At 40.0% G+C, this 25,818-nt stretch overlaps 1 protein-coding gene across 2 annotated transcripts in view; it reads right to left on the bottom strand.

The window, feature by feature from the left end:
* STARD13 (StAR related lipid transfer domain containing 13) overlaps positions 1–25,818 on the bottom strand; it is a 314,786-nt gene that overhangs the window by 217,743 nt on the left and 71,225 nt on the right. For both annotated transcript variants that reach the window (XM_014965999.1, XM_014965998.1), the window contains exons 3-4: positions 15,917–16,063; positions 12,392–12,526 (exon numbers count right to left, since the gene is read on the bottom strand). In XM_014965999.1, the coding sequence (XP_014821485.1) occupies positions 12,392–12,526; positions 15,917–16,063 (282 nt within the window). The remainder of the gene's footprint in view (positions 1–12,391; positions 12,527–15,916; positions 16,064–25,818) is intronic.

Here is a 25,818-nt window from a genome sequence, read left to right as displayed (position 1 = left end):
CACAAGCACTTTGGCAGTCACATTTTTAACTATACATCTCTGGTAATGTTTGAATCTCTCCACTTCCCTCTTGCTGTGAGCAACAGCTATTGTAAAAGTCAAAGGCTCCAGCTCAATGGTGTGCGCCATCCGACCAAAGTGCGCAGTAGCCGAGAGAACCCTCCCCGAATAAGAATGACACGAGTCCCAAAACTGCAGCCAAGATGGTGAAAATGAGTAATAGCTACACTGGAAGAGAAACGACTTTGATAAAACTATACACATAGAACATATTCACTCATTTTTTTCTTCATGCTGTTGTAACAGATATACTGCAGGGCTGGAAAAAGAGTAAGAAAAAACCTGACAGATAGGTAGACAGATAAGGTATGATGGTACAGACCTCCCTGAAGAAAACTCTGCTCAACAAATCCCACAAACAAAAATACAAGAGACAGGCTAGTGAGGTCCAATCCAGCACACACCTGCCAAACTCACCCATGGGAGCTGGTGTACTCTATTGCCTGTTGTTTTTTCTGGCTGCTACAAAGCACAGTACAAAATTGTACTGTCACCCAATTAAATAAACGATGTGTTGCATCTAAAAGCATGAACCCAGCTGCTGGCATAAAACATGCAAACAGAAGAAAAGAGAGATATATCTTTTCCCTTCTGTGCTTCATCGAGTATAAAGTTAACTGTAGGGAAGTAAGGTTATCTCTCTTTATATTTGCATATGAATGGTATAATTTACTGGTATGGTTCCCAATCACCTCTTGTTAGGCATTTGTGGAGATTCTTATTTTGACAGCTTGCAACCCAGATCTACTGACAGGGAGTCAGGACATTTCAGCCTGTCCTTGAAAAGCAATGCATTTCTGAGGCTGTGTACTAACGCTGAAATGTAAGTCAGCAATTTTAGTGTCTATGATTAATAAGACTGCACTATTATGAAATGGGATTTTGTTCTTGCAAACAGTGTTATGAGAAGTAAAATGCAGAGCCCAGCATCAGATCACTAGTACTAAGATCACCAGTACACTGCAGTATAGTTTTTGCAAAAGAATTCAGCTAGAAGATCTGAAAATTAACATAATAAGAAATGTCATTCTAGAATATTGATTATTTCTGTTTACATATGATAGATATGTCTACAAAAGCCAAGTAGCATATGCAGGTTTAATTCTGGATGTATATATCGACGAATCCACGCCTGCCTGCAGCTCCCACTTCATCACTACAGCCGGACCTAGATGGCAAATCTCACGGAGTGAGCTTGGGACAGTTACTGTGAGACAGGGACTGGGCTGGCTCAGAAAAGTGCTCACTCAGTGTATTTCGCTGCCAGTCTCTGGTCATGGGGTTTCGGTGAAATCACCACCGAGTCCAGCTGCTCTGCTGCTGCTGCTGTCCCCGGTGGACCTGCTGGCTGCCCGTGCAGAGGTGGGTCACCTCGATTTCCCAACTGCTCCCGTGGCCTCTCGCTCTTTCAAAGCTTTTCTTATAACATAACCAGATGTTATCAGTTTGAACTACATAAATAGCCGTGTAATGCCAAGCAATAAAAATAACCAATTCCAGTCTCCTCCCAGTACAGATTTGGACTTCATACACCTTTTGAACTACATCAAACAAACTTGACTCCAAAATGAGTTGGAAAGTTCCATTTCACTTTATATTGTATGCAAAAAATGCATACAAATAATCCTGCCCACATGGATCCATGAATAAATTAAATTATTTCTCAAAGCTGTTTTATGAATAACAATAAAAAAGCTCTTTCCTTTCTTACACAGAAAACTCAGTAAGCTTTTTAAAAAAAATACACCAAGCATGTCCCTTGCCTCCAAATAATCCTTATGAAAACTAAATTAAAATAATGAATCTGATACAAAAACCTGTTTGTGTAATTTAAAATGAAACAAATATTTTCATATATTGAGTGCTTTACCTGTAACAGTTCCTGATAATTTTAATTGCTGTATTAGGATTATCATCTTCAGCTGACTTCAACATTTTTGTCAAAAAAAAATAGAATTGAGGTAGTAATTAAGAAAAGTAATTAAGAAAAAAAAGCATGTTAAATATTTTATTTAAGGAATGTTGTGAAACCTGACAAACAAACTACGTGATAAATACTTTTTGGTCAGTTCTGAAACACACCAAAATTTGCTCCTAAATGAATTGGAATCATCTAAAAGATTTCATTTCCTTGGAACTGACACTAACATCTCAGGAGTCTCCTCAATCAAGAAGACACAGGCTTTTCAGTCCATTCAGAGTTCAGGATTGCAACCACCAAGAAATAAAACAACCCCTTCACTATCCAACCATCCGTATGCACAGTAGTTACCGTGCAAGATGTTGGGAGTCTGCTCACTAAAATACTTTAAGCAAAATTTAAAAGGTATGTGGTAAATCAAAACAAATAAGATGATCTGTAAGCATGCATTTGGGCTGTGAGTGTTTGGGAAGCCTCCTGGTCTCTCTGGTCTGTTCTTGTACTAGTGAAGAAAGGTCTGCTCAAAACCAAAAAAGAAAGAAGTAAACTCAAAACCAAACCACCCTTTTTTAATTCTAATCAGATAAATGCAAAAGCAAAATTCCACAGAGAAGCCACAAGAAAATTAACAGGTAACAATCCCGTCCTCCCTCAAAAACCATTTAATAATATGACAGCATTTCTTACTATTATACATGAACACTGCAATGCCATGATCCAGTTTAAAAATCTCTAAGCATTGTTAAAAGGGACCCACATCTCAAGATGCCATTTCTAAAAGGAAAAGGTAGTGGCCTACCAACCGGCCTTGTGACCTCTTTCATTATGGTAATTTTAAATATAAAGATCAGTAAGAACGTGTAATGAAACAGTTTGTTATTAGCTAGTTCTGATAAACACAATAATTGTATACTATTCACCTACCTTTTCTAATTCAGGGCCTCCTTCTGCCACCATCAGAACTGAACCCCTGAGACAGCCAGTCCTTGGCATCAATCCCGCAAATGCTACTCAGATACTCGAGCTGCTCAGTGAGATGGATTTAGTGTTTGCTGGTTTGGTATATTTACATCTTCTTGATTCATAAAGCCTGATCCCATTTCCACTGAGGTTTCACTGATCTGCAGAGATGGGCAGACTGGTAATTTAGACCCAGAATTTAGGACTGTTTGGAAGATGTATTAGATGAGATTTTAATCTGCTTGCTTTCCTTTCAGAAGTTTTTGAAAGTTTATCCATTCATGTACAAAGCATTTACATTGAGCAAAGCTAAGATTTATACTGAGCTTCCCCTGTTCTCTGAGACTCCTCGTGGCATCATGATTTCAGCGTGATGTGTGTGAGCAGAGTGTTGCCTGGTTCACAGACAGCTTTGTGTGAAGGAGCTGACAGGCGGGAGGAGGGAATAAAGACAAAAGGGAAAAGAAAAGGGGCTACGCTGGGCTCTTACATTTGCAACAACTCCTTGCTGGGAGCAGACTTTGGCCATCGTGCTGTCAGGTGCACTGGAAACAAACTGGATGAGAAAGGCTGGAGTATTAGTCATCTATATCAGAATATATAGTTCTCGTCATTAGAAATGAGAAGGAAAGAAGATGTTTGTCCTTCACTCCCTATTAGCTTTCTTGTTTTTTCCTGGAGCTGGCACAGGCTTTTCCCCAGACAATGAATTCCTCTACTAGCAAGAAACTAGTTCATCTCAAAGCGGGGAAGATTCTGTCTTTCAGGAGCACTTGATCATCTCAGAAATGCCTGCAAGTCGAGAGTGCTCCTGGGCAAGAAAAGCAAGCTCCTTACCACACGGGAAGAGCAGGGGAGGAATGGAAAGTCAGCCATCCTCTTCAGAGGTAAGAAAGTCCACCATAACAGGGTATAGCTGGAGGCAGAGTGATTCACCTTACCTGACTATTCCACCATGCCTCTGTCCCACTGGGATTCTGGTCATAATAAGGACTGAAAGCAAGAAGCAAAATTTTGCAAAGATGATGTTTCAGGCTACCTGCATCTATACTGGAGAACTAATTTGCTGATTAATATCAGCATTAAGGATACGCAGGAAAGCAATTCACATGACTAAATGACACTGTGAAATTTTTTTTTTGCAAGAATGGGAGTTAGCGCTCTTTATGAGGAAGAATGGTCTTGAAGCAAAAACACAGGCCCAGGATTATGTACAGATTCTGCTCTTGACCACGCTGCAACCAACCAGTACAATTTGTAGAAAGTCAATGAGGACCTAATTTCTACAAAAATTTTTGCATCTCTTGTCTGCCTGAACTGTGCTACTCATACCAGCTGCTGAAGCATAAACAGGAATCTTCAGCTCCAACTAACCCAAACAATTGGGTTTTCATGCACACCCTTTCTTTGAGAAAATGAAGCATCTAACACTAAGTCTCCCTCGCTCAGGCCTAGGTTTCTTACATCATCTCCTTGTACTTCATGGGTCATACAAAGTAGCCTGACAACAGAATGGGCAGACAGCTCTCTGAGGCAAGAAATCTTTGCCCTGAGGTTGCACAAGTCTTCTCAGGGCTTAACTATCAACTTTTTCAACAGGGGGCAAGGTCAGAGTAAAGCATGATCTGCCTAATCTTCACCTAGGGAAACACACCCTTACTAGATAATAGACATAACTGCTGCTGTAAATTGTACCAATAAATTTATGACTACATCCAACAGAGATAGTGTGTGAAACTTATTTTAGAGCCAGGTTATATACACTTGTCAGGACCCTGAAGTTTAGGAAAGTAAAATTCCAGCTGTACAAGGAACTAGTCAGTAGGACTCCCTGGGAAGCTGCCCTCAGGGACAAAGGAGCAAAACAGAACTGGCAGATCTTTAAGGACTCTTTCCACACAGCGCAAGGGTTCTTGATCCCCAGGTGTAAGAAATAAGGAAAAGAAGGCAAGAGACCAGCATGGCTGAGTTGAGACCTGCTGGTCAAACTAAAGGGCAAAAAAGAGATGCACAGGCAGTGGAAGCAGGGAAGAGTATAGGGACACTGCCCAGATGGGTAGAGATTAGGTCAGGAAGGCCAAGGTACGACTGGGGCTGAACTTGGCAAGGGACACAAAGAACAGTAAGAAGGGCTTCTAAGGTATGTCAGCCAGAAAAGGAAAGTCAAAGAAAGTGTACCCACTGTGATGAGCAACACTGGCAAACTGGTAATAATGGACAAGGAGAAGGCTGAGGTACTCAACTTTTTTTGCCTCAGTCTTCACAGGCTCTCTCTCTTTCCACATCTCTTGAGTGGATGGACTGCAAGACAGGGACTGGGGGAGCAAAGTCCCTCCCACTGTAAGAGAAGATCAGGTTCATGACCACCTGAGGAACCTGGGCACACAGAAGTCTATGGGACCTGAATAGATGGATCCCAGGGTCCTGAGGGAATTGGCTGACATAGTTGCAAAGCCACTCTCCATGATATTTGAAAAGTCATGGCAGTCAGGTGAAGTCCCTGGTGACTGGAAAAAGGGAAACATTGCACCCATTTTTAAAAAGGGTAGAAAGAACTACCAACCTATCAGCCTCCCCTCTGTGCCCGGGAAGATCATGGAACAGGGCCTCCTAGAAGCTATACTAAGGCACATGGAGGACAGGGAGGTGATTTGAGACATCCGGCATGGCTTCACCAAGGGCAAGTACTGCCTCACCACTCTAGTGGCCTTCTATGATTGAGTGACTACATCAGTGGACGAGGAAAGAGCTACAGATGTCATCTGTCTGGTCTTCTATAAGGCCTTGACACAGTCCCCCACAACATCCTTCATTCTAAATTGGAAAGACATGGATCTGATGGGTGGACTGTTTGGAGGATGACAAACTGGCTTGATGGTCACATCCAGAGGGTAGTGGTCAATGGCTCAATGTCCAGATGGACATTGGTGAAAAGTGGTGTCACTCAGGTGTCCATATTGGGACCATTACTGTTCCATATCTTCATCAGTGATATAGACAATGGGATCAAGTGCACTCTAAATTTGTGGACAACACCAAGCTGAGTGGTGTGGTGGACATGCCTGAGGAACAGGATGTCATCCAGAGGGACCTGGACAAGCTTGAGAAGTGGGCCCATGTGAACCTCACAAGGTCCAACAAGGCCAAGTGCAGGGTCCTGCATGTGGGGCAGGGCGACCCCTGGTATCAACACAGGCTGGGGGATGAAGGGATTAAGAGCAGCCCTGGCAAGACTTGGGGGTACTGATGGATGAAAAGCTGAACAGGAGGAAACGATGTGCACTCACAGCCCAGAAGGCCAACTGTATCCTGGGCTGCATCAAAAGAAGTGTGGCCAGCAGGTCGAGGGAGGTGATTCTGCCCTTCTACTTTGCTCTGGTGAGACCCTACCTGGAGTACTGTGTCCAGCTATGGAGCCCTCACCTCAGCACAGGAAAGACACGGATCTGTTGGAGCGGGTCCAGAGGAGGGCCACAAAAATTATTAGAGAGAATGAGGATCTCTCTTATGAGGACAGGCTGCGAGTGTTGGGGTTATTCAGCCTGGAGAAGTGAAGGCTCCCAGGAGACCTTATTGAGGTCTTTCAGTACTTAAAGAGGGCTAAAAGAAAGATGGGGACAAACTTTTTAGCAGGGACTGTTGTGACAGGTCAAGGGGTAATGGTTTTAAACTAAAAGATGGTACATTTAGATTAGATATAAGGAAGAAATTTTTTACTGAGTGAGGGTGGTGAAACACTGGAACAGGTTGCACAGGGAGGTGGTAGATGCCCCATCCCTGGAAAGGATCTGGCTGGAAGGGGCTCTGAGCAACCTGCTCTAGCTGAAGATGTCCCTGCTCCTTGCAGGAGATTTGGATTAGATGACCTTTAAAGGTCCCTTCTAACACAAACTGTTCTATGATTCTACAATCTTCTAATCTCGGATGTAAAATGGAGACTCTGCTTACATATTTCACAGAGAAATGAAGGATCAGCCTAAGGTTTGTAAATACTTTAAGATCTTCAAATTCCAAAAGAGTGCTTAGTAGAAATACAAACTGTTATGAGTTTTCACATTATAACTTCCTCCTGCACTGGATGTTGGCAGCTATTTGATAAAAGGTTTGTCACAGATGCTCACTAATGGAATAATCTCTGATCCCCGCTGGTCCGGGGGCAGCAAGATTGAACAAGTAGTGCATGAGAAACACAATGAATCTGATTTTCCTTCAGCTGTTTTTACTTTTGAATTTCTCTGGCCTCAAACAATGTCAGAGGGTCAGGCAGGCATCACACTGTCTACAGAGAGATAATGACTACTATACTCATAGATTACAGTATTATTAATTTTACATTTCTAAACAATGTCAGAAGATATCAGACATCTCTGGAACCTTTGACCTAAACTCTGAGACACTGTTTATAGCATCAAATAGCATTTCTCAGAAAAAAAAAAAAAAAAGAATAATATCTTCTTAAAAGAATCACAAACACTTTTCAGTCATGTGGGTTACAAGACACTGTTTGCTTCCCATTTTCTAAATCAAATGGCTTAGCACAGATAAACTACAGTTCTACAGACAGTTTAAGCTATCAGAAGGTGGCAATGATGCTGAAAGAAGCAATTCACCCTGTCTCATCCCCAGCCAATCTGATTCTCTCTTGCACCAGACTACATATTCATGTGGCTGAGAGCAGTGAACCAGACCAAGAATCCAGGTTAAAACAAGCCTGAAACCTATAAAATTATCAGTTGCAGCCCACCCGGTTTAATGAACTCAAGCATGAGAAATCACAAGTGTGCTCATCAACCGTACTTAAAAAACAAACAAACAAACAAACATAAAAGAAGACTTAACACAGAAAAAGGAAAAAGCCCACCTTGTTACCATATATGAGGTTTTGTTCCCTTACTAATTCCCAGAGTGCATACTGCAGAGGATATTTTGCTTTCTACAATGGTGTTTAGTGGTGAGGCTTTTACACCACCCGGTATTAGACTCTTAAGTTAGATCATCAGGGTGTCACAGTTTCCTCTGCACAGTGCACAGAGAGCCAGATATTGCCCATTGCCATCAAATGCCAGATCATAACTTATATGCCATGGGAGGGATTTAGCTCACCCAGATCTAAGCACCCATGCCTCAGCCAGTCACTTCCTCAAATACTCAACCAACCAACAAAAGCACGTTGGGGGCACAAAGCACTTCAACCGGGCAACCTAAATTCAGGCGGCTACTTCAGGGTGAGATTGCTCTTGCTGTAGAAGTGCTTTTTTCTCTCCATTGATGGAATCTCTATGATGTAGATATGGACTTTAAAATGCCAGCATTTGTCAGGTGAAAATTTGCTATTTGACTCTCAGGCACCTGACTTCCCCACAACCGTAGGTATGTATCTCCTTTAGTAACTCACAAATAATGTTTCCCTCAGTGAAGCAACTTTTGTGGCGGAAGGAATGAGGGGAGACATGTCATCTCACATCACTGCCCTACAACCACGATTTGCACTATTATTCTATCAAACTGTTGTAACCAGTGTGAGTCATCTTTTAAAGGCATTTAAACAGAATACTTACTGTGACACAGGTTTGCCACAGAAACCTTCATTGCACCTTTTAACCTGTCAGTCTAGTTGGTATCCATGAAAGTGTGTGGCTAACGTCACTGCCTTGTATGGAGAATTGAACAACTGTGTCCTGCATAATTCTCTGCCTATTATTCCTGAATTACAGCATCCCTGCTATTTCTAACGTTGGTCTCCTCCACTACATTTACTAATTGCAGTAAGTTATAGAGTATTTCATTTTCCAAATGCCTAGGTGTATAAGCTCCTGGGAAGCAGAGACGGATAAGCTCCTTTTGACCTCTTGACTGACAAAACTTTGGAAGAGAAGAAAAACTAGCTCAAAATACAACAGGATTTATCTCTGTGTTACTCCCAAGTTATGTATTATACCACTTGGATCATGGGAGTTAAACAGATGCAACCAGGGTGTGACACAGACAAAATTGGGCCGTTTGTCATTTGGATCCATCCCCTTTACTGTAATATAAGTAACTTTGGTGTACTCTTCTTAAAAAACAGGGAAAAGTCTGTATCTTAAGGAATAAGCAGAGAAAATTCAGGTATTGGAGAGACATGACAGGCGCACACAGACTGAATGCCTGCAGCTAGACATAGCATTATTTGTATTTGCCTGAAATGTAGCACATACGCCAAAAGCTGTACTTTGAATAAAGTAAAATTATCTGCTTACCTCATTGAAATTTGCAAGCACCCAGTTTCAACATTTATCCCTAACCTAAAGCACTGGCCAATTCAAAAAACAGCCCAGTAATTTCTAAATAAATTCTGTGCCCCCAGTAGGTTTCTAGAGTAGATGGTGCCCTAAGCAACTGTAGCACTTTCTGCATTACACTGCTGTTACTACACTGTTAGAAATTTTTGATGCAATGCATGGACTGTACTGATGAAGACTGCTATTTATTTTACTAGTATTTCCTGAATTTCAATGAAAAGAGAAATGTAGACTTCAGAAAAGAAAAACACCCCAAAGTTACTTTCTCTGCCTTCTCTCCTACACACTTTTAGTCAAACAACACTATTACTGCAACATCACTTCAAAAATATTTACATACTATTAGTGGGAAGGCAGTTAAGCAATGATACTTGTGCATGCCCGAACATTAGGCCAAGGTGAAAAACAAATAAAGTTGGCAAATATCTGACATTTTACTGAATTCTATTATCTATTCCAACTAGAACAAGCGACAAATCAGAACAAATGTTTGTGCTTTTTCCAGAAATGGAAAACAGCAAACTTATTTTCTAAGGAAAGGATACAGCTGGTGGGAAGACGATGTTCTTAATTAGTAAGCAAGTGGAGCCCACCTTCAAATTTCCATTTCAATGAACAGGAGTAGGCTCATTTAATGAAATGCAGAATTTGTATGGCAGCACACAGATCGTTCTTTGGTAGATGAACAGCATGACAGTTTTAAAGATACCTTTAATATAATAGATTTTGCTTTAATCAAAATTGCATAGATAACTTGAAATAAGCACCTCATCAGGAGACATAGAACTGCTGAGATATTGACTTAATGTGTAATTATTGCTAAAACCTACTGGCTTTGGGACCGGAAGAATGGAGGGTGGCATATGCAATGGCAATATTTGAAAACGACTCTGAAGCTATGTGTGGAAGAGATGCTACTAAGACTGATACACATGGCAGAAAATTGCCAGAAAGTATGCTTAAGAACAGAATAAGCAGACAGATAGTAAAACAGTTTAACAGGGAACAGTTAAGTATGACTTTTGGAGGCCAAGTTCTTTGAATGATCACGCAGATATAGGTGATTTGGCTGATACAATGCACTTCCATTTAAAAAGGTTTCTGAGGAAGTTATCTACCGGACTCTTAAATTAATGCTGTCAAGGAGGAAAACCAAAAAAGACTTCAAGAAATAAAAATGTCTTTTCATTGCTAACTAAAAGTGAAAAAAAAAAATGTTAGGAATAATTGGTTGTGTTCTTTCACAGCGGATGCATATTACCAGGCAGCCTCACCTGGAAGTATACGTTCAATATACTCATAAATGATCTGAAAAATGGAGGAATAACAAGAGACAGAGATTTCTGATGATACTAAACTATAGAGGTTAATAAAAACAAAAACTGACTGCCAATTGCTGCAAAAGAACCTCATGATGCTCAATGAGCATGAGATAGGCAGGCAGAAAAAAATCAGTATCAATAAATATAGTCAGACATACTGAAAAAAAACCAAACCCAAACAGTCCCAGGTATTCACTACTTCCTACAAGATTCCTAAGATTCAGTTTTTTGCAGTACAAGAATTACAGACAAACAAATAATCCAGTAGCAAATTTACAACAAGAAATAAGTGTTTTTTCTCATACTCCACAGTTAAACATTGGAATCGCTACAAGATGCTTTGGATATCAAAAGAACAAATAAATACAAAAGACACAACTAGTTGCAAAAAAGACCCTTGGGGGCTATTAATTACAATTCTGCAATACAGCGTCTGCCTTCAATGTGTCTGCATGATAAATACCTCAAAGGAAGTTGAAATGGCATACTATCTGCTTACCCTGTTCACAGAATCACGGAATTGTCAGAGTTGGAAGGGACCTCTAGAGATCATCTGGTCCAACTCCCCTGCCAAACCAGGATTGCCCAGAGCACATCACTCAGGACTGCATCCAGGCGGGTCTTGAAAATCTCCAGAGAAGGGGACTCCACAACCTCCCTGGGCAGCCTGTTCCAGGGCTCTGTCACCCCCACCAGAAAAGTTCTTCCTCATATTTGAATGGAACTTCCCATGTTCCAGCTTGTGCCCGTTGCCCCTCGTCCTATTGCTGGAAACAACTGAAAAGAGTCCATCTCCATCATCCTTCAACCCACCCTTTAGATACTTGTATACGTATATAAGGTGTCCTCTCAGCCTTCTCCTCTCCAAGCTAAAGAGCCCCAGCTCTTTGACTCTTTCCTCGTAAAGGAGATGCTCTAATCCCTTAATCATCTTGGTTGCCCTATGTTGGACTCTCTCCAGTAGTTCCCTGTCCCTCTTGAACTGGGGAGCCCAGAACAGGATGCAGTATTCCAGTTGTGGCTTCACCAGTGTAGAGGATAAAAATGACCTCCCTTGACCTACTGGCCACACTCTTCCCTATGCAGCCCAGGATTCTGTTCTTACACTTCTTTCCTGAATATCTAAAGTTGGCCACTGCCAAAGAAGGGACACTGGACTAGAAGTACCTTTGATACAAACCAGTGCAGCCATTTTTATCCTGTGTGATGACCATGGACACTGCTGGCACCCAAGTAATTTACAACCGAGAAGTAAAATGATCTGCATTTTGGAACCAAATCACTGATCCTAAAACAGCTTACTTGGACATGCATAAATATAACATTTGGTTACTGAGGAAGTGAATCGAAGCCTTTTGGGGAAACCCTCTGATAGATTTTAACAGACTTCAACATCATCTTGCTAAAAAAAAAAAAAAAAAGGAAACAAAATATGTATCGCTATTATTGATTAGAAGTCAGGCTTAACGAAACCTCCAGTAGTTGATCTGATGCCTGGAATCCATCACATCTAACCTCCAGATGCAACTAAATACTCTTTAGAAATGCCTATTTCCTTCCATTGACTATTAAGGCAGTCCAAGTGACTTGTTCAGATGTAGAAGTCTTCACTAGAATTGTCCAAAATCAAATTAGATGAATCCCACAACCCTGGAGTCTCACTGAAGACTGAATTAACTTTCATAATCTGTACCTCTTTTGCAAACCAAACTCCTCTGGGCAGTGTAATATTTGCAGAACAAGCTACTTTGAGAAAACGCAAGGACAATTTTAATGATAAATAGTAAATTTTGAGGTTACTGAATCTCAGAGTCGGAGAATGTTGTAAATGTGCTCTAGCTACTTACATCAGTTTTAGGTCGTGCTCCAGTTGACACTGGGTAAGGTAAACAGTCTAGATCCTGGTAGTCTGCTCTTCTGTTTTTCCAAGATCCTTTTCCTTGATGATCTCCATAAAAGCCTGTCTCTACTTGAACAGGGCACTGTAAGAGAATTTTAAAAACCCTGTAAATAAAGGCAAGTCATAAATATTTTTAATGTGAACTACAAGAGAAAAACATTGGAATTCTATCTTTTTAAAGCTTTTTTTCTCTGATGTAAGGTAAACATGTGGGCTCAATCTTTCCTCTTAAAACCACCTGCTGCATCATTTTCACATTTTGCTAAGTTACAAAGTATATTTAGTATTATTTACAAAGTATATATAGTATATTTTTAGGGCTGTAAAAGGAGGAGGCTTTGCAAAATTGACAAAGGAATTGGTATGGGGCCCAAAAAAGTATGAAGATAACACTACTGCAAAAGAATGAAGAGAATGTGTAAGTTAAGACAAAATTTTGTTCAATGAAAGGTGTACCTCTAACATAGGATAGGCTAATTACAATCAAACAGGATTTCTATCTCACTGTCCGTGAATGATAAAGGACTAAAACTGAAAAACGTGATTCTCATTCTTCAGATCTCCTTTTTTTTTCTGTACTAGACATCAAATGACAATGAAGCAGAAGCATTAAACAGTGAAACACGCTGTTGACAGCAAGCATGTTTTATCTCCACTATGTCATTTACAAAGTGCCTCCTTCTATACCACTAAGAAAGTCTTTTTTCATAAGGAAGGTGCAGGTTTTAGAGAAGCAGCACTATTAGTTGCAGTTTTCCAAAGCTAGCAGTTTTGCTGTTAGTACATTCAGATAGCCCAGCTTTTTGTACTTAAATCATGTAGTTATAGCATTGATGAGAGAATGTTTCAGAAAATAATTTGATGACAGATGATTATTTTTAATATATTTTCTGGAACAGATACTGAGTCATCCAGGCAGGGCTACTGCCCAATTCTATCTCCCAATAAAAAACTGACCAGCAGCATTGTGCAGTTTACACAGATGTAAAGACAGACCATCTCTTTGCATTTGTCTAGAAGTTATTATGTTTCAGAAAACACCTTAAATTTGTTCATCAAAATAATGCAAGACCCTCTACACTCAGTAAGTCCCACAACATCTATTCACCCAGCCTATTTTCATCAGCCAATATTTAGACTTCTTCCTGCAAAATTTTTGTTCAATAGTGTATTATTAATGAAAGATATTTTTGCAACAAGAAAATTTAAAGAATAATACTTCCATGAACAGTTGAAAAATCCTTCAGTAAAAAACCAATTGGCACAACCTAGCAACTAAATTAAAAATGTATTTGAGAGACAGCATCTGCCATAAGAAATGAATACTCTTGTCATGTGTTAAAAATTGCCCACACCCTCAAGAGATCAATTTTCAGAGAAGCCACTCCACCAAACATGCTGCCACTCATATGGTAGTCACCTACTTCTGAGACCTCAAGTCTACAAGTTGGCCTTGCACCTGTGATCACTTCACCCAAAATCCTTTTCAATCATAATTTCTTGTGTCAGCTCCCAGTTTATATAATCAAAATAGGATAAAAACATATGAAGAACCCATAAGTGGTTCATCATTTTATAGAAGCCAAATTTATACAGTTACTAGTAAACCTCCTGAAAGGAGGTTGTGGAGAGGCGGGGGTTGGTCTCTTCCCCCAAGTTACAGGCAATAGGACAAAAGGAAATGGCCTCAAGTTGCACCAGGGGAGGTTTAGATTGGATATTAGGAAAAATTTTTACACTGAAAAGGTTATTAAGCATTGGAACAAGCTACACAGGGAAGTGGTCGAGGCACCATCCCTGGTGGCATTTAAAAGATGGGTAGACATAGTGCTTAGAGATCTGGTTTAGTGATGGTTTTTTTCAGTTAGGTTGATGGTTGGACTAGATGATCTGAAAGGTCCCTTCCAACCTAGGCAATTCTATGATTCTATGATATGCCCCAGGAAGAGTCTGCACCCAAAGTCCTAGCCTCTGTACTTAGAAGATGTCTTGCCACGAGGCTTTAGTAAAAGAAGTGCAAGCATCTGGGATGCTGGTGTTGACATTCTCTATGCAACCACTTCTGATGTTGTTCTTATGTATCAAAGGGCATTTGAACACATTGCTTATTTGGATTTTTCTGCTGTCTACACCCTACTTGTCCTTCACTGAATGCTCCAATAATGGATCTGAAATCCAGTGTCCTATGGTGTTCAAGTCATCATGGAAAAAGAATGACGCCTAACCAAACCATGTTTTTTGCCTTAAAAGAATAAGCAAAGCCATAAAATCACAGGTGTTTGGATCACTGATGACCAAAACCAAACCCTTCACAATGGGAAGCATTTAAACTCTGATGGCTTGGATTTCACTTTCAGGCAGAAAAGCAGACTACACTGGCACCACATTTTGACAGAAGACATTGAGCAGTTTCCTACAAGAAGACAGAACACTATCCATTAACAGACAAGTTAATGATGAAATTAATTCTGTTGGACAGAGCTGATTCTGACTTGCTGATATGTCCAATAAGAAAGAAATGAGACAGTCATGGCCACTCTGTTACTACCACTCTCAGCAGAATCTGAAAATGTCTACTGCAAAGAGCAACAACGAGATGCAAGATTCTGAATGTCCCGCCTTGAGGGACATGAACATTTACACTAAGATCCACAGAGACATTTATTTAAGGAATTTACTTTTACAAAATTAAGCAGCACTGAAACAGTAGCAATGGCAAAATCATTCAAACAAGCTCACCTTCCAGGAATTTCAAGCCAGCACTAACATTCACCAATGCAAACCCAAACCGAAATCTTAAGAACTGACTTTAACCATAACCTAAAGCAGAGAACAAACACTCCTACTTCTCATGCTGTTCACTTTCCAATTACTTGCTCCTATTAAAAAAAAGTGCTTATTAAAAAAATTACTAAAATAGTATCATTGCATCTTAATCCCATTTGCCCAATAAAAGCTTGGGAAACTGTGTGTCATCAACTGATGACACCTGCCACCACAGAATATTTTTGACTAGAGGAATGCTGCTCTAAAACAAACATTCAGATAAAGTAAAGAAAAATATTCAACTCTTAAAGAAAATACATAGTATCTCTCTTGCTGTTATGTTTTTAAATAAATATAACAAGCGCAAATACGCCAGCACTAGAACTTTAAACTAACAATATTCTATCCTGAAAAACTATCAAATGCAATCACCTGAATTCAAATTCCCCTCTAAAAAAAAGGTATTTAAATGATTTAAAGCCATATTGACAGGAAGTTTCATCCTATGATATTTCTGTTTATTTGACCATCAATCATCTAAGCAACTCATGAGATTTCATCATTATTGAAAATTGTAACTTACTTTATCCATGAACCTGAGCTCCTCAGCCTATCCAGAAACACAACCACATCTGAAAACCATGGCTTGATGAGCATCTGATAGCTAAATGTTAGAAAACGTATCATACAACACACACATTCTTACCATTTGCTTTTGCCTTTTGGTAGAAGGAGTACTGGAAGGAGAAGAGCCAGCACTCAGAGCTTCTTCAATGTCTAAATTCAACTGTTCCAGTTTCTTCATAAGACACGACATAGAGTCTGACCATTCAGATCCTTTTTCTGGTTGGGTCTACAAGAAATCAAACATAAATGAAGTCTTAAAACATTCAAGCTTATTGTAACTTGAAGAGTCTCACTTCTAGCCCTCAAAGAAAAAGCTGACCAGCTCTTTCCCTGTCCTTGGGTAACTTTCTCCATTTAGAAAGCTTCAATTATCACTCCAGTCCTGATGACACATATTCATAGCTCAAATGATCACACTCCACTTCTGTATATCTGAATTGCTTTCTAACACTTCATCTTGGGTGAACCACTGCCAGCTCAAGCTAAGCACAACCAAGACCAAAACCAAAGTAACTTCAATGTCTCCTCCCTATGCCACTTCTATTTCAGCATCTCCCCACTTATTGCTGGTTGTCAACAAGAATCAGAACATTGAAGGTCATCGTGTGCTCTATATTTTATTCCTTACTATAATTCCAGACTTCGTCAAGTCTTGCAGCTTTCTTCTGCCCATCCTTGGGAATACTTTATTGGTCTCAAACATTTTCTGTTTTCATGGAGGTATATTCTCCTTTTACCTGAACGGAACCACTGTATAATGAAAACATTAATCCATTGTAGCGCAACTGCCAAAAATACTTTTCTTGTTCCTTAGTTTCCTCCAAGTCCTTTCCAGTGACTCCCCTTAAGCATCTTTCCATAGCAGCCCCTGTGCGTGCTGCTGCATCATGCCTTGTTATCCTCACCCAAGAGAAACAGTCACACTGACCTCCCTGTCATCATGGGCAGCTACAGCTCCCCAGATTAGCCTCTGTCCTGAAGCTACATCAGTTCTTTCATCCGTCTCACTTTTACAAACAACACATCTTTGCAGAGAGGATAATTTCTTAGCAAACAATTCTAACAGACTGAGCACACAAACATAACAGTGTGTTGCCATCCTGCTAAAAATCTAAGAGCATCATACCAACGCTCCAAGATACCTAGCGGAGACAGATGAATATTGTTATTATTCTTACCTGATAAATCTTTGTGGTGATTTTTTTTCCTCATGAGAGTTTCACAAGTGCAACAGAGAGATAACTGTAATTTGCTCACTACCATAGAAAAAAGCTTTAGGAATAGAATCCAGGAGGCTCACTCCAGTAGTACACTGACCTATTTTTGCTAATAGAATTACTCATCTTCACCACAGTAAGAATGATGCCCCAGATCGTCAGATATCTGGTCCAATACTACCAACAGAAGCATGCTCCCTTCAGAGAGGCGAGTGTTATCTTTGTAGGGATTGCTTTGAAACATTGAAAATTTAATATCCAAACTTTAGTTTTCCAAATATTTATTTGGAATTTCCCAAGTTGTTATAAACCTCCAAGCATTTTCCTGAAATGCTGTGAGAAGTTGTATTCATCAAAGCTGTATTACACCTCTGCAGCTATTATAATTATTTAAACAGATTCCTTGATTACTTCCCATTGTCTTCCCAAACATTTAAAAGTTAAATATAGGAAATACAGGATATTCCACAGAAAGTATCAAAAGGTATTCCCCCTGTTGAATCCTTTCTAAGCAAGATGATCTTACACAGGAAATATGTCTGTTGATAAATGTCCACAACATTGATTTCTAGAGAAAGAAAAGATTCTACATTTTCCTGTAGTTATGCTTCTTTACATATTTGTCTTTCCCAAAGTAAAGAATGCTCAAAACATCCAACAACAAGGAAAAAACCACATAACCCAACCTAAACTCCAGCAACAATTAACGTAGGAAGTGCATCAAAATCTAGTAAGTACGTTCTATTTCTCAACACAGTTAAAATGTAATTAAGAAAAAGGAGCTGTAAGAATGTGCTTTCTTACCAATCAGTGGTAAACAATTCTGAGGCAACAATTACATACAGAAATGAGTAAGTGTGTTTGATTTTTCAGTGAGCTATGCAAAAATTGTACTTGCCAGATGACAAACACTGAAGGTTACATTAGAAGTTAGGATTTTTGAGTCAAAAAAAAAAAGTAGGAGAGATTTACTTAAGTGCAAACAATCCATTTTCTGTTCCATGGCAGAAAAAAAAGTATTTCGGGGGCTGGAGAGGTGTCTCTAATTTAGCATTTTCCAAATGCAAAAATGAAAACTTACGAAGACTTAAAGAAAGGCTTCCAAATATTTCTGATGAAGACACTCCAAATGCATGTAATAATACAAACACATGACATATTGTTACAGTTAAAAGTACAGCTCCAACACTTTGCCTTTATCTTGACAAATACTTCCCTATTGGAACAATATTTCCAGCATTCACCAACATCTGTATGAGCCAACCTCCCCCCTTTTATAAGTTTCTTGTTTTACTGTAACAACCAAACCACAGTCATTCCTTAAAAATGTAAGCCCTGAAGAGTTTCCCCAAACTCTAACTCTCCTACTTTTCTCAATTCAGTTCTGTCTTTTTTAGTTCAGTAATACTCTATATTGTGTCTATTAAGGGGATGAGGAAAAAGATGGGTTTTCATTATCCTTCAGGATAAAGCCAAATGGGCCTGCTTAACAAATGCCATTCACTAATTGGAAATTTGGCACAAAAGTACCATTTGGAACAAATACTGACTGGCTACGTATTTCAAAGGTTGCCTGAAATTTCCTGCTGAAGAGCAAAACCATGATGCTACTTACATTCAAAAATATACCGCCTGCACAGTAGGTCTCCTAACCAGTGAATAAATTCTGTGTAACCCATTCACGAGGAACACAGCTCCCCAGTGTTCAGCCCTAGGAACTAGGTTGGATGCCATCAAAGTGCTCAGAAGAGCTGAGTATCCTGCCCATAGCAACTGCAGAGGCAGTGGGGTCAGAGCATCTTTGCAAGCTTTTGTGCCCTGCTCTTCAGGAGGAAAAAACACCTCACTCTAAATTATCTAAGAACCACGGCCTGCTTTATTCACTGTTTTTCCCCCCAAAAAGGTGTACAGGGAGAAAACTCCTTTCTGTATACTCCCAAGGTATCCTTTTTTTGTTGGCGACACAGTCATTCAGCAATGCATAGGGATGCGGTTATTTTTTTTGAAGAACCTGAAAAGCTTAGAGACAGAAGCGCATTACAGGAACCTTTTTTGTATGTTACCTCAGAACATAGATTCATAGAACCATTGTGGTTGGAAAAGGCCAACAGCTACCCTAACACTCCCAAGCCCACCGCTAAACCATGTCCCTCAGCACCACAGCTACACATCCTTCAAATACCCCAGGGATGGTGACTGCCCCGCTCGCCTGGGCAGTCTGTTCCAACACTTGACAGCCCTTTCGGTGAAGAAATTTTTCCTAATATCCAATCTAAACCTCCCCTAGCTTCATATGGAGGCCGTCTCCTCTTGTCCTATCCTAGACACATGAGCAGCAGTAGAAAGTGAGACCAGAGAATCCCTCGTGAAACAAATCTTTCAAGGTGGAGCAACCTTATCTATGAAGATCATGTCAAACATTAGGCAGAGAATGACACACTGCCCTTGAAATGCCCCTTTGCCATATGGATTTCTCAAGTCCCATATACTCAGGTTAGACAAAAAAAGAATAAAAATATAATAAAACAGAAGTATCATCCTCTGTGCTAAATTTAAAATTAAGCGCTATGCACTTCCTTAAACTTACAGTTTAATTTACAGGTGCAGCTATTATGCTTCATATAGTTATTGCATATGAAGGCCTAACCCAACTGTTTAATTACAAAGACACATTTAGCAATGAGCCAAACATAAAATTTAGTTGTAGGTTACTGCTTCCGACAGCAACCACAGCTTGTTTTAGAACAGCGAGCTTAATGTTTCTGTTACATATACACATTCATATCCAGATTGCGTGTTCACTTACATAGCTAAAATTTCATTACTACCAATGACAAATTACAGAGGTAAAACAGGGTGCAAGATTACAGTCCATCACCTAAACAATTACTTGCTCACTCCTTGGATTGAGAAGTAAATACATTCCAGACATTCAACTATTTATGCCTTTTGGACCAAAGGCTTCTGCACCCTGTTTTTTAGCTTCCAAGGGTTCTTCACTAATCTTATTCAGCAAAAACATCTGTGATAAAAGGCATATTTGTTTCAATGTTTTGCCCATGGAGCTTATTGCAATAGGCATAATAGCTGCCAGCAAATCTAAATTTAAACTGAAAGAATGTGGCAGAAATGAATGAGTCCATATAGAATACCCAGAGGTCAGGGTTAACCTCGCTGCCAGACCTCATCCTACACTGAAAGCAGAAAGGCTTGCAAGTGAAGGGTTATGAGAAAATTACACAACTCTAAATTTATCTGATAACTTGTGGCTTTCACTTAAGAAACTTTCAATAGGCCCAATTGTTCTGATAATTAATATATTCTACAACTTTGAGTGATAAATTACTAACCCCCAAATGAAAAAAAATACCAATGCTATTTAACCCTCCTACCTAATATTAAATCGGTTTAGATCAAGTTCTCTCTGATGTACAGCCTAGATCCGCAAAGAATGATTTTGTGGAAGTATTTCAGAGACCAAATATTGTATGTTGCTCTTGCTGCACTTACAGGGCTCCTCCATTCTCAAAAGAAGCTCTGTGTAAAAGAAGGTCTCTCAGCCACTGGTGGCTTTGCCTACAGGGACTGGGGAAGGAAGCCCAACTGGTTCCCTACACAAAATCCTACTGAAAAAAAAAGTATTTAGAATACAAAGGACACTTTTATTCTCAAAATAGATCTGTGTGCGCCTTCTATATTGAAGATAAAATATTTCAAAGGGAATTTTCCCTCATATGTCACTATAGTGTTGCTTAAATATTTGCAGAGCTTTCAGATTGACAACAAACTTGTGGCACTTTTCGTCCTGGAAAGCAGGTAAACTCTGCAGCTAGCAACATCTCCACTTCTAAGAACTGTCCTGCTACCCATCTGAAATGATCAAGGAAAGTCTCTTCAATCTAGCATAGCTGGGCTGCTGGGAAAGAGAAAGCTCTTCAGAGATGTCACATAAAATTCAGAGCAATCTGAAGCCTTCCAATCCCCAAAACATGGAAGTATTCACCCCAAATGGGCTATTAGGATCTCAGCAGTTTTCCCAAAGGTACAGAAATACTAATATGAAGATAGCATTCATTTTATTGGTTTTAAAGGAAATACCTTTTCCAGGATGCACCCTTGTCCCCCAAACATGAGCTTTTCAATTCTTTAATACATCTGTGTATGGAGCTTCATTCTTCCTTCCTGTCCACTTTCTCTTCTGCTCTTTCCTTCCTGAGGCTTTCAGACATTGGAATGGGCTGCCCAGGGAGGTGGCTGAGGCACCATCCCTGGAGGTGTTCAAAAGACGGGTTGATGTAGTGCTGGGAGGTATGGTTTAGTGATGGTGATGCTTTTTGTTTGTTGTGCGGGTGTCTATTTTTGTCAAAGTTAGGTTGACAGTTGGACAAGATGATCTTTAAGGTCCCTTCCAACCTAGAAGATTCTGTGAGGCCATCCTGCCCCAAACGACTCATTTCTTCCAACAGGTTTTCAGAAGTGACACAAGGTGTATGAACTTGGTGAAACCTTCCAAGTTTGATGCTCTAGAGCAAATGAAACTGGTTTTTAACAACACTTAGGGTTGTTTCTGGCTTTTCTCCATTTCCTCTCATAGTGCCACCACAAAACAGACTTCATCTTCTTTCACTAAGCTTAACTGTGCATGTTCATAATCTACGTGTCTGCGTTTTAGTAAATCACTAGCTATGCCTTTGAGGATGAATACAGTACAATATAGAAAAATATTGTGGAAATGCTGACTTCAATATATAGAAGGATATGCAGTTGGAATTTTCTTTAATGATTAAAAGGCACACAACATGGGAGAAAAGGAAACCCAAAGAGGTGGTACCATGAGAAAATAACGTAACACAGCCCTTACCTCATTTCATATATTTTATTTGTCTCAATGGCAAACTCGTATCAGCTCAGAAATAAACTCACTTTTTGTAACAGCTTTTCATCTCTCAGTGAATTAGTACATTTGGCCTTTAATTTGCCATCAACACACTGATTTTGCATAGTGATAATGCCTACCGTATAAAGGAAACAAAATCCTGAAGTCCCATCTGTCTTCCAAGGATTCCTGCATCAATTCTTAGGGACTATAGCTCTAACCTAGGCAGGACAGGAGCCCTGGTACCATTGGAGCCTTCCAAATCCTAGTTTATGGAAATACTTCCCAGAGGAAGAAACCTGGGCCAATTTCCTGGACTGAAAGCCATAAACTGTACCAGCACGGCGCTTCACCCAACACGGGAGAGAAACTGGAAGGGGAAAAGAAAGGAATTTAGTTGAAGAAAAGGTGCGGAGCAAAATGCTTTGGAGAAGCCCTGCATCTACCATACAAGTTTTTTAAAATGCAGTAGCCAATTGTCCCAGACAGCCTATTACGAAAACTCTGTTGCAGGTTTATTTCTAGTAAATGCAATTAGTTTCATATTTTGACTTCTCATTTAACAAATGACAACTTCAAATGGCACATAGTTGGGCTTAACATCAAATTGCAATCTGGATTTGTTCCAATTATTTTTTTTTTATTTTTTTTTTTCCCCAGTTCACAATGCCTACAGCAATTCTCCACCTTCTAACAAATTATGATGTCAAGCAACACTGAATTTCACAAACGGGCTGACAGGCCTGTACTGCTGGGACACGCCACACAACTGGCACCTGAATGGCCAGACAAGCTGTTTTAATTGACATCTGCTCCTGTTTCAGCACACGGACTATCCTCTTGGGTGATCCCATCTTCAGCTGCTTCAGAGTGGATGCCAGCTCATCCTTTATCTATTCTGCCACGTCCTCCACCCTGCGAGGTAGAGGAAGCGAACTGTGCTTCTTGTATCCCAAATACCTGCTCCAAGGAGAAGTCAAATTCCTGGTGCTGTCCATTTGCTTTTGGTTTGAAACCGCCTGCAACAGCGGTTGTACCTGCACAGCACAATTAGCGACCACAACAGTCTAAATAGTTTACACACACACTTTTTCACCACAATTACTAACTTTAGAGTACAGTAACTCTTACCATAACTATCTCGGAAAATGTAACCAACCCCTGCCTGTTTACAGAAGGGGGTATCCACCTGCAGCGCCTGCTGACTAACCAGTGGTGTGTTTGAGACCGGGGTTCACAAAAGCCAAGGGCCGCCCGGCAACCCCACTCCCAGTCACTCTTCTAAAAATACCAACGCCAATGTTTCCTTGAAGAACTCTGCAGCAGATTTCAGGATTAAGATAGTAGAGAATAAGGGTAGAGATCTAGTAATACCTAGCAAATTTCTAAATATAAATATAGAAACACTGAAACACTACATGCCAGAACACTTTTTTATAAAAAATAAACAGATCTCTGAAAGACCTCTGTGTAGGCCTTAACACATAACCTTAACACTTTCTTTCTTTAACTATCAAGGTTCTTATGTACCTATTTTTCAGTTATTCTAATGTAAAAAAAATGTATATACAGTGACACAATTTCCAAGAAAACTGATAATACAGTTTGTCTCCACGTATTATCCAGGTGGCCAAGAAGGCCAACAGCATCCTGGTCTGTATCAGGAACAGCGTGGCGAGTAGGGCCCGAGAAGTGATTGTCCCCCTGTACTCGGCACTGGTGAGGCCTCACCTTGAGTACTGTGTCCAGTTTTGGGCCCCCTACCATAAAAAAGACATTGAGGTGCTGGAGCGGGTCCAGAGAAGGGCGACAAAGATGGTGAGGGGTCTGGAGAATAAGTCTTATGAGGAGAGGCTGAGGGAGCTGGGGTTGTTCAGTCTGGAGAAGAGGAGGCTGAGAGGAGACCTTATTGCTCTCTACAACTACCTGAAAGGAGGGTGTAGAGAGGTGGGGGTCGGTCTCTTTTCTCAAGTCACAGGTAACAGGACAAGAGGAAATGGCCTCAAGTTGTGCCAGGGTAGGTTCAGGCTGGGTATTAGGAAAAATTTTTTCACTGAAAGGGTTATCAGACATTGGAATGGGCTGCCCAGGGAGGTGGTTGAGGCACCATCCCTGGAGGTGTTCAAAAGATGGGTTGATGTAGTGCTGGGAGGTATGGTTTAGTGATGATGCTCCTTGTTTGTTGTGCGGGTGTCTATTTTTGTCAGTTAGGTTGACGGTTGGACAAGATGATCTTTAAGGTCCCTTCCAACCTAGAAGATTCTGTGATTATGGAACTTCAGTTGTTTACTGTTTTCTGAATAGGTCAAATGGTACTTCTTTCATGCCTGTATTACATACAAAAACATAACTCACAAAACCATTACTGATAAATGTGGAACTCGTAAAATGACTGCAATACTATCATTATATTCATGACAAACTACCAAAAATAAACCCCCAAGACCCCAAACCCCATTGCACAGGATAAAAAGTATCCTCTTTCCAAGATTCACAAGCATTCATGGAGCAATGTCAAATTCAACATTGTTCCCTGCCTGAAAGTCCTTTGCAAGCTACTATAGAGAAAAAATATTAACATTAGCAATCCACTTCTAAACAGAAATCAGAAATTAACACAGAAAATAAAGAGCGAAAGGCAGCTTCTGAAATTAGAGTATCCAAGGACAAAGAAGAGAAAGTTTGGCAGAAGGGAAGCTATTTTTGGCAGCTAAGAATAGGTGGTGATGGGAAAAAAAACAGAACATGAATTATTGGAGAGCAAGAGAACAGCAGATAATTGAAATAATGTAAACCTTCTAAATTATATCCTGAACCGATTTTCATCAAGTTAACAATAAAGAGAAGGCATTAATCCCAGGCCAAGAAAATTAGGCGTGATTCCCAGATCTCCGCTGAGAGTTTGACACACGACTATCCAGGTTTAACTACTAGGCTTCACAATATTCAAAAATAAGTTAAATGCAATCTATGGACTTGCTGGGAGTTAAGTTTTATTGATATATTTTAAAGCATTTTTAAAAATCCATTACTCTATTACTCTTGAATCCATTATTCTTGAAACTTCTAAAGCAACAAAGGAACAGGAGTTAAATAGCTCATATTGCTAACATTTTTTAAAAAAAGCTTACAAAATATAAAAACTACATATCTTTTCCTTAAATAAATGCAACTTTAACTGTAAAAACATTATGTCACACTACTTAGCTTCACGCCATGTTGTGCTTATCTGTTGTACTAGAATAATAAAGAACATTTCTGAAGAGTTAATCTGTGTATAATATGTACAAAACCCTGGGGCAAGTTCCCCCCATATTATCCTAATATAATTCCACAAAAGTTCTTGTGGGTGTCCCAGTATAACGCAGACCTGCAAGTCTTAGAATGCTGGCATATCACCACAGCAAATTAAAGGTGACATACACTTTAATTTATGTTTATTTTATGACAGACACACTCGTGATGGTACATGGAAGTTAAAGAGAAACCCAATTTTGAAACAGCAGCTCTCACAGCAGCAGAGAACCTCCCATGGACTTCGGACACACAGCAGTAGAACTATCCAGTAAAAGGGACACAAAGGCCTGGCCTTTCCCTCCAAAGAGAAAGAACAAAGAAAGGCTTTCTCCAGTTTTGTCTAGAAAGCAATTTGTTAACATTATGACCTCCAGGCCACCAGTTGTCACCCAGATCCACCCAGTACTTGGCTTCAAATAGTTTGTTTGGCAGTAGCATACTGAAATAATAATAAAAAAGGTAACAAAAACGTGCTGCTTTTCCCCATCCTTCGCTTGGGGAAGCTTTATTTCAGCAAAAATCACAAACCCGGCTGCGCTGTCTCCACACCCTCGTGCTCAAGGGCACTGTAAAACGCCCCCCCCCCCCCAG

This window comes from Calidris pugnax, unplaced genomic scaffold (genome assembly GCF_001431845.1).
Source record: "Calidris pugnax isolate Ruff unplaced genomic scaffold, ASM143184v1 scaffold20, whole genome shotgun sequence".
Taxonomy (NCBI): domain Eukaryota; kingdom Metazoa; phylum Chordata; class Aves; order Charadriiformes; family Scolopacidae; genus Calidris; species Calidris pugnax.
The sequence above is the reverse complement of the archived record's forward strand: the minus strand, read 5'-3'. Positions and strand labels throughout refer to the sequence as shown.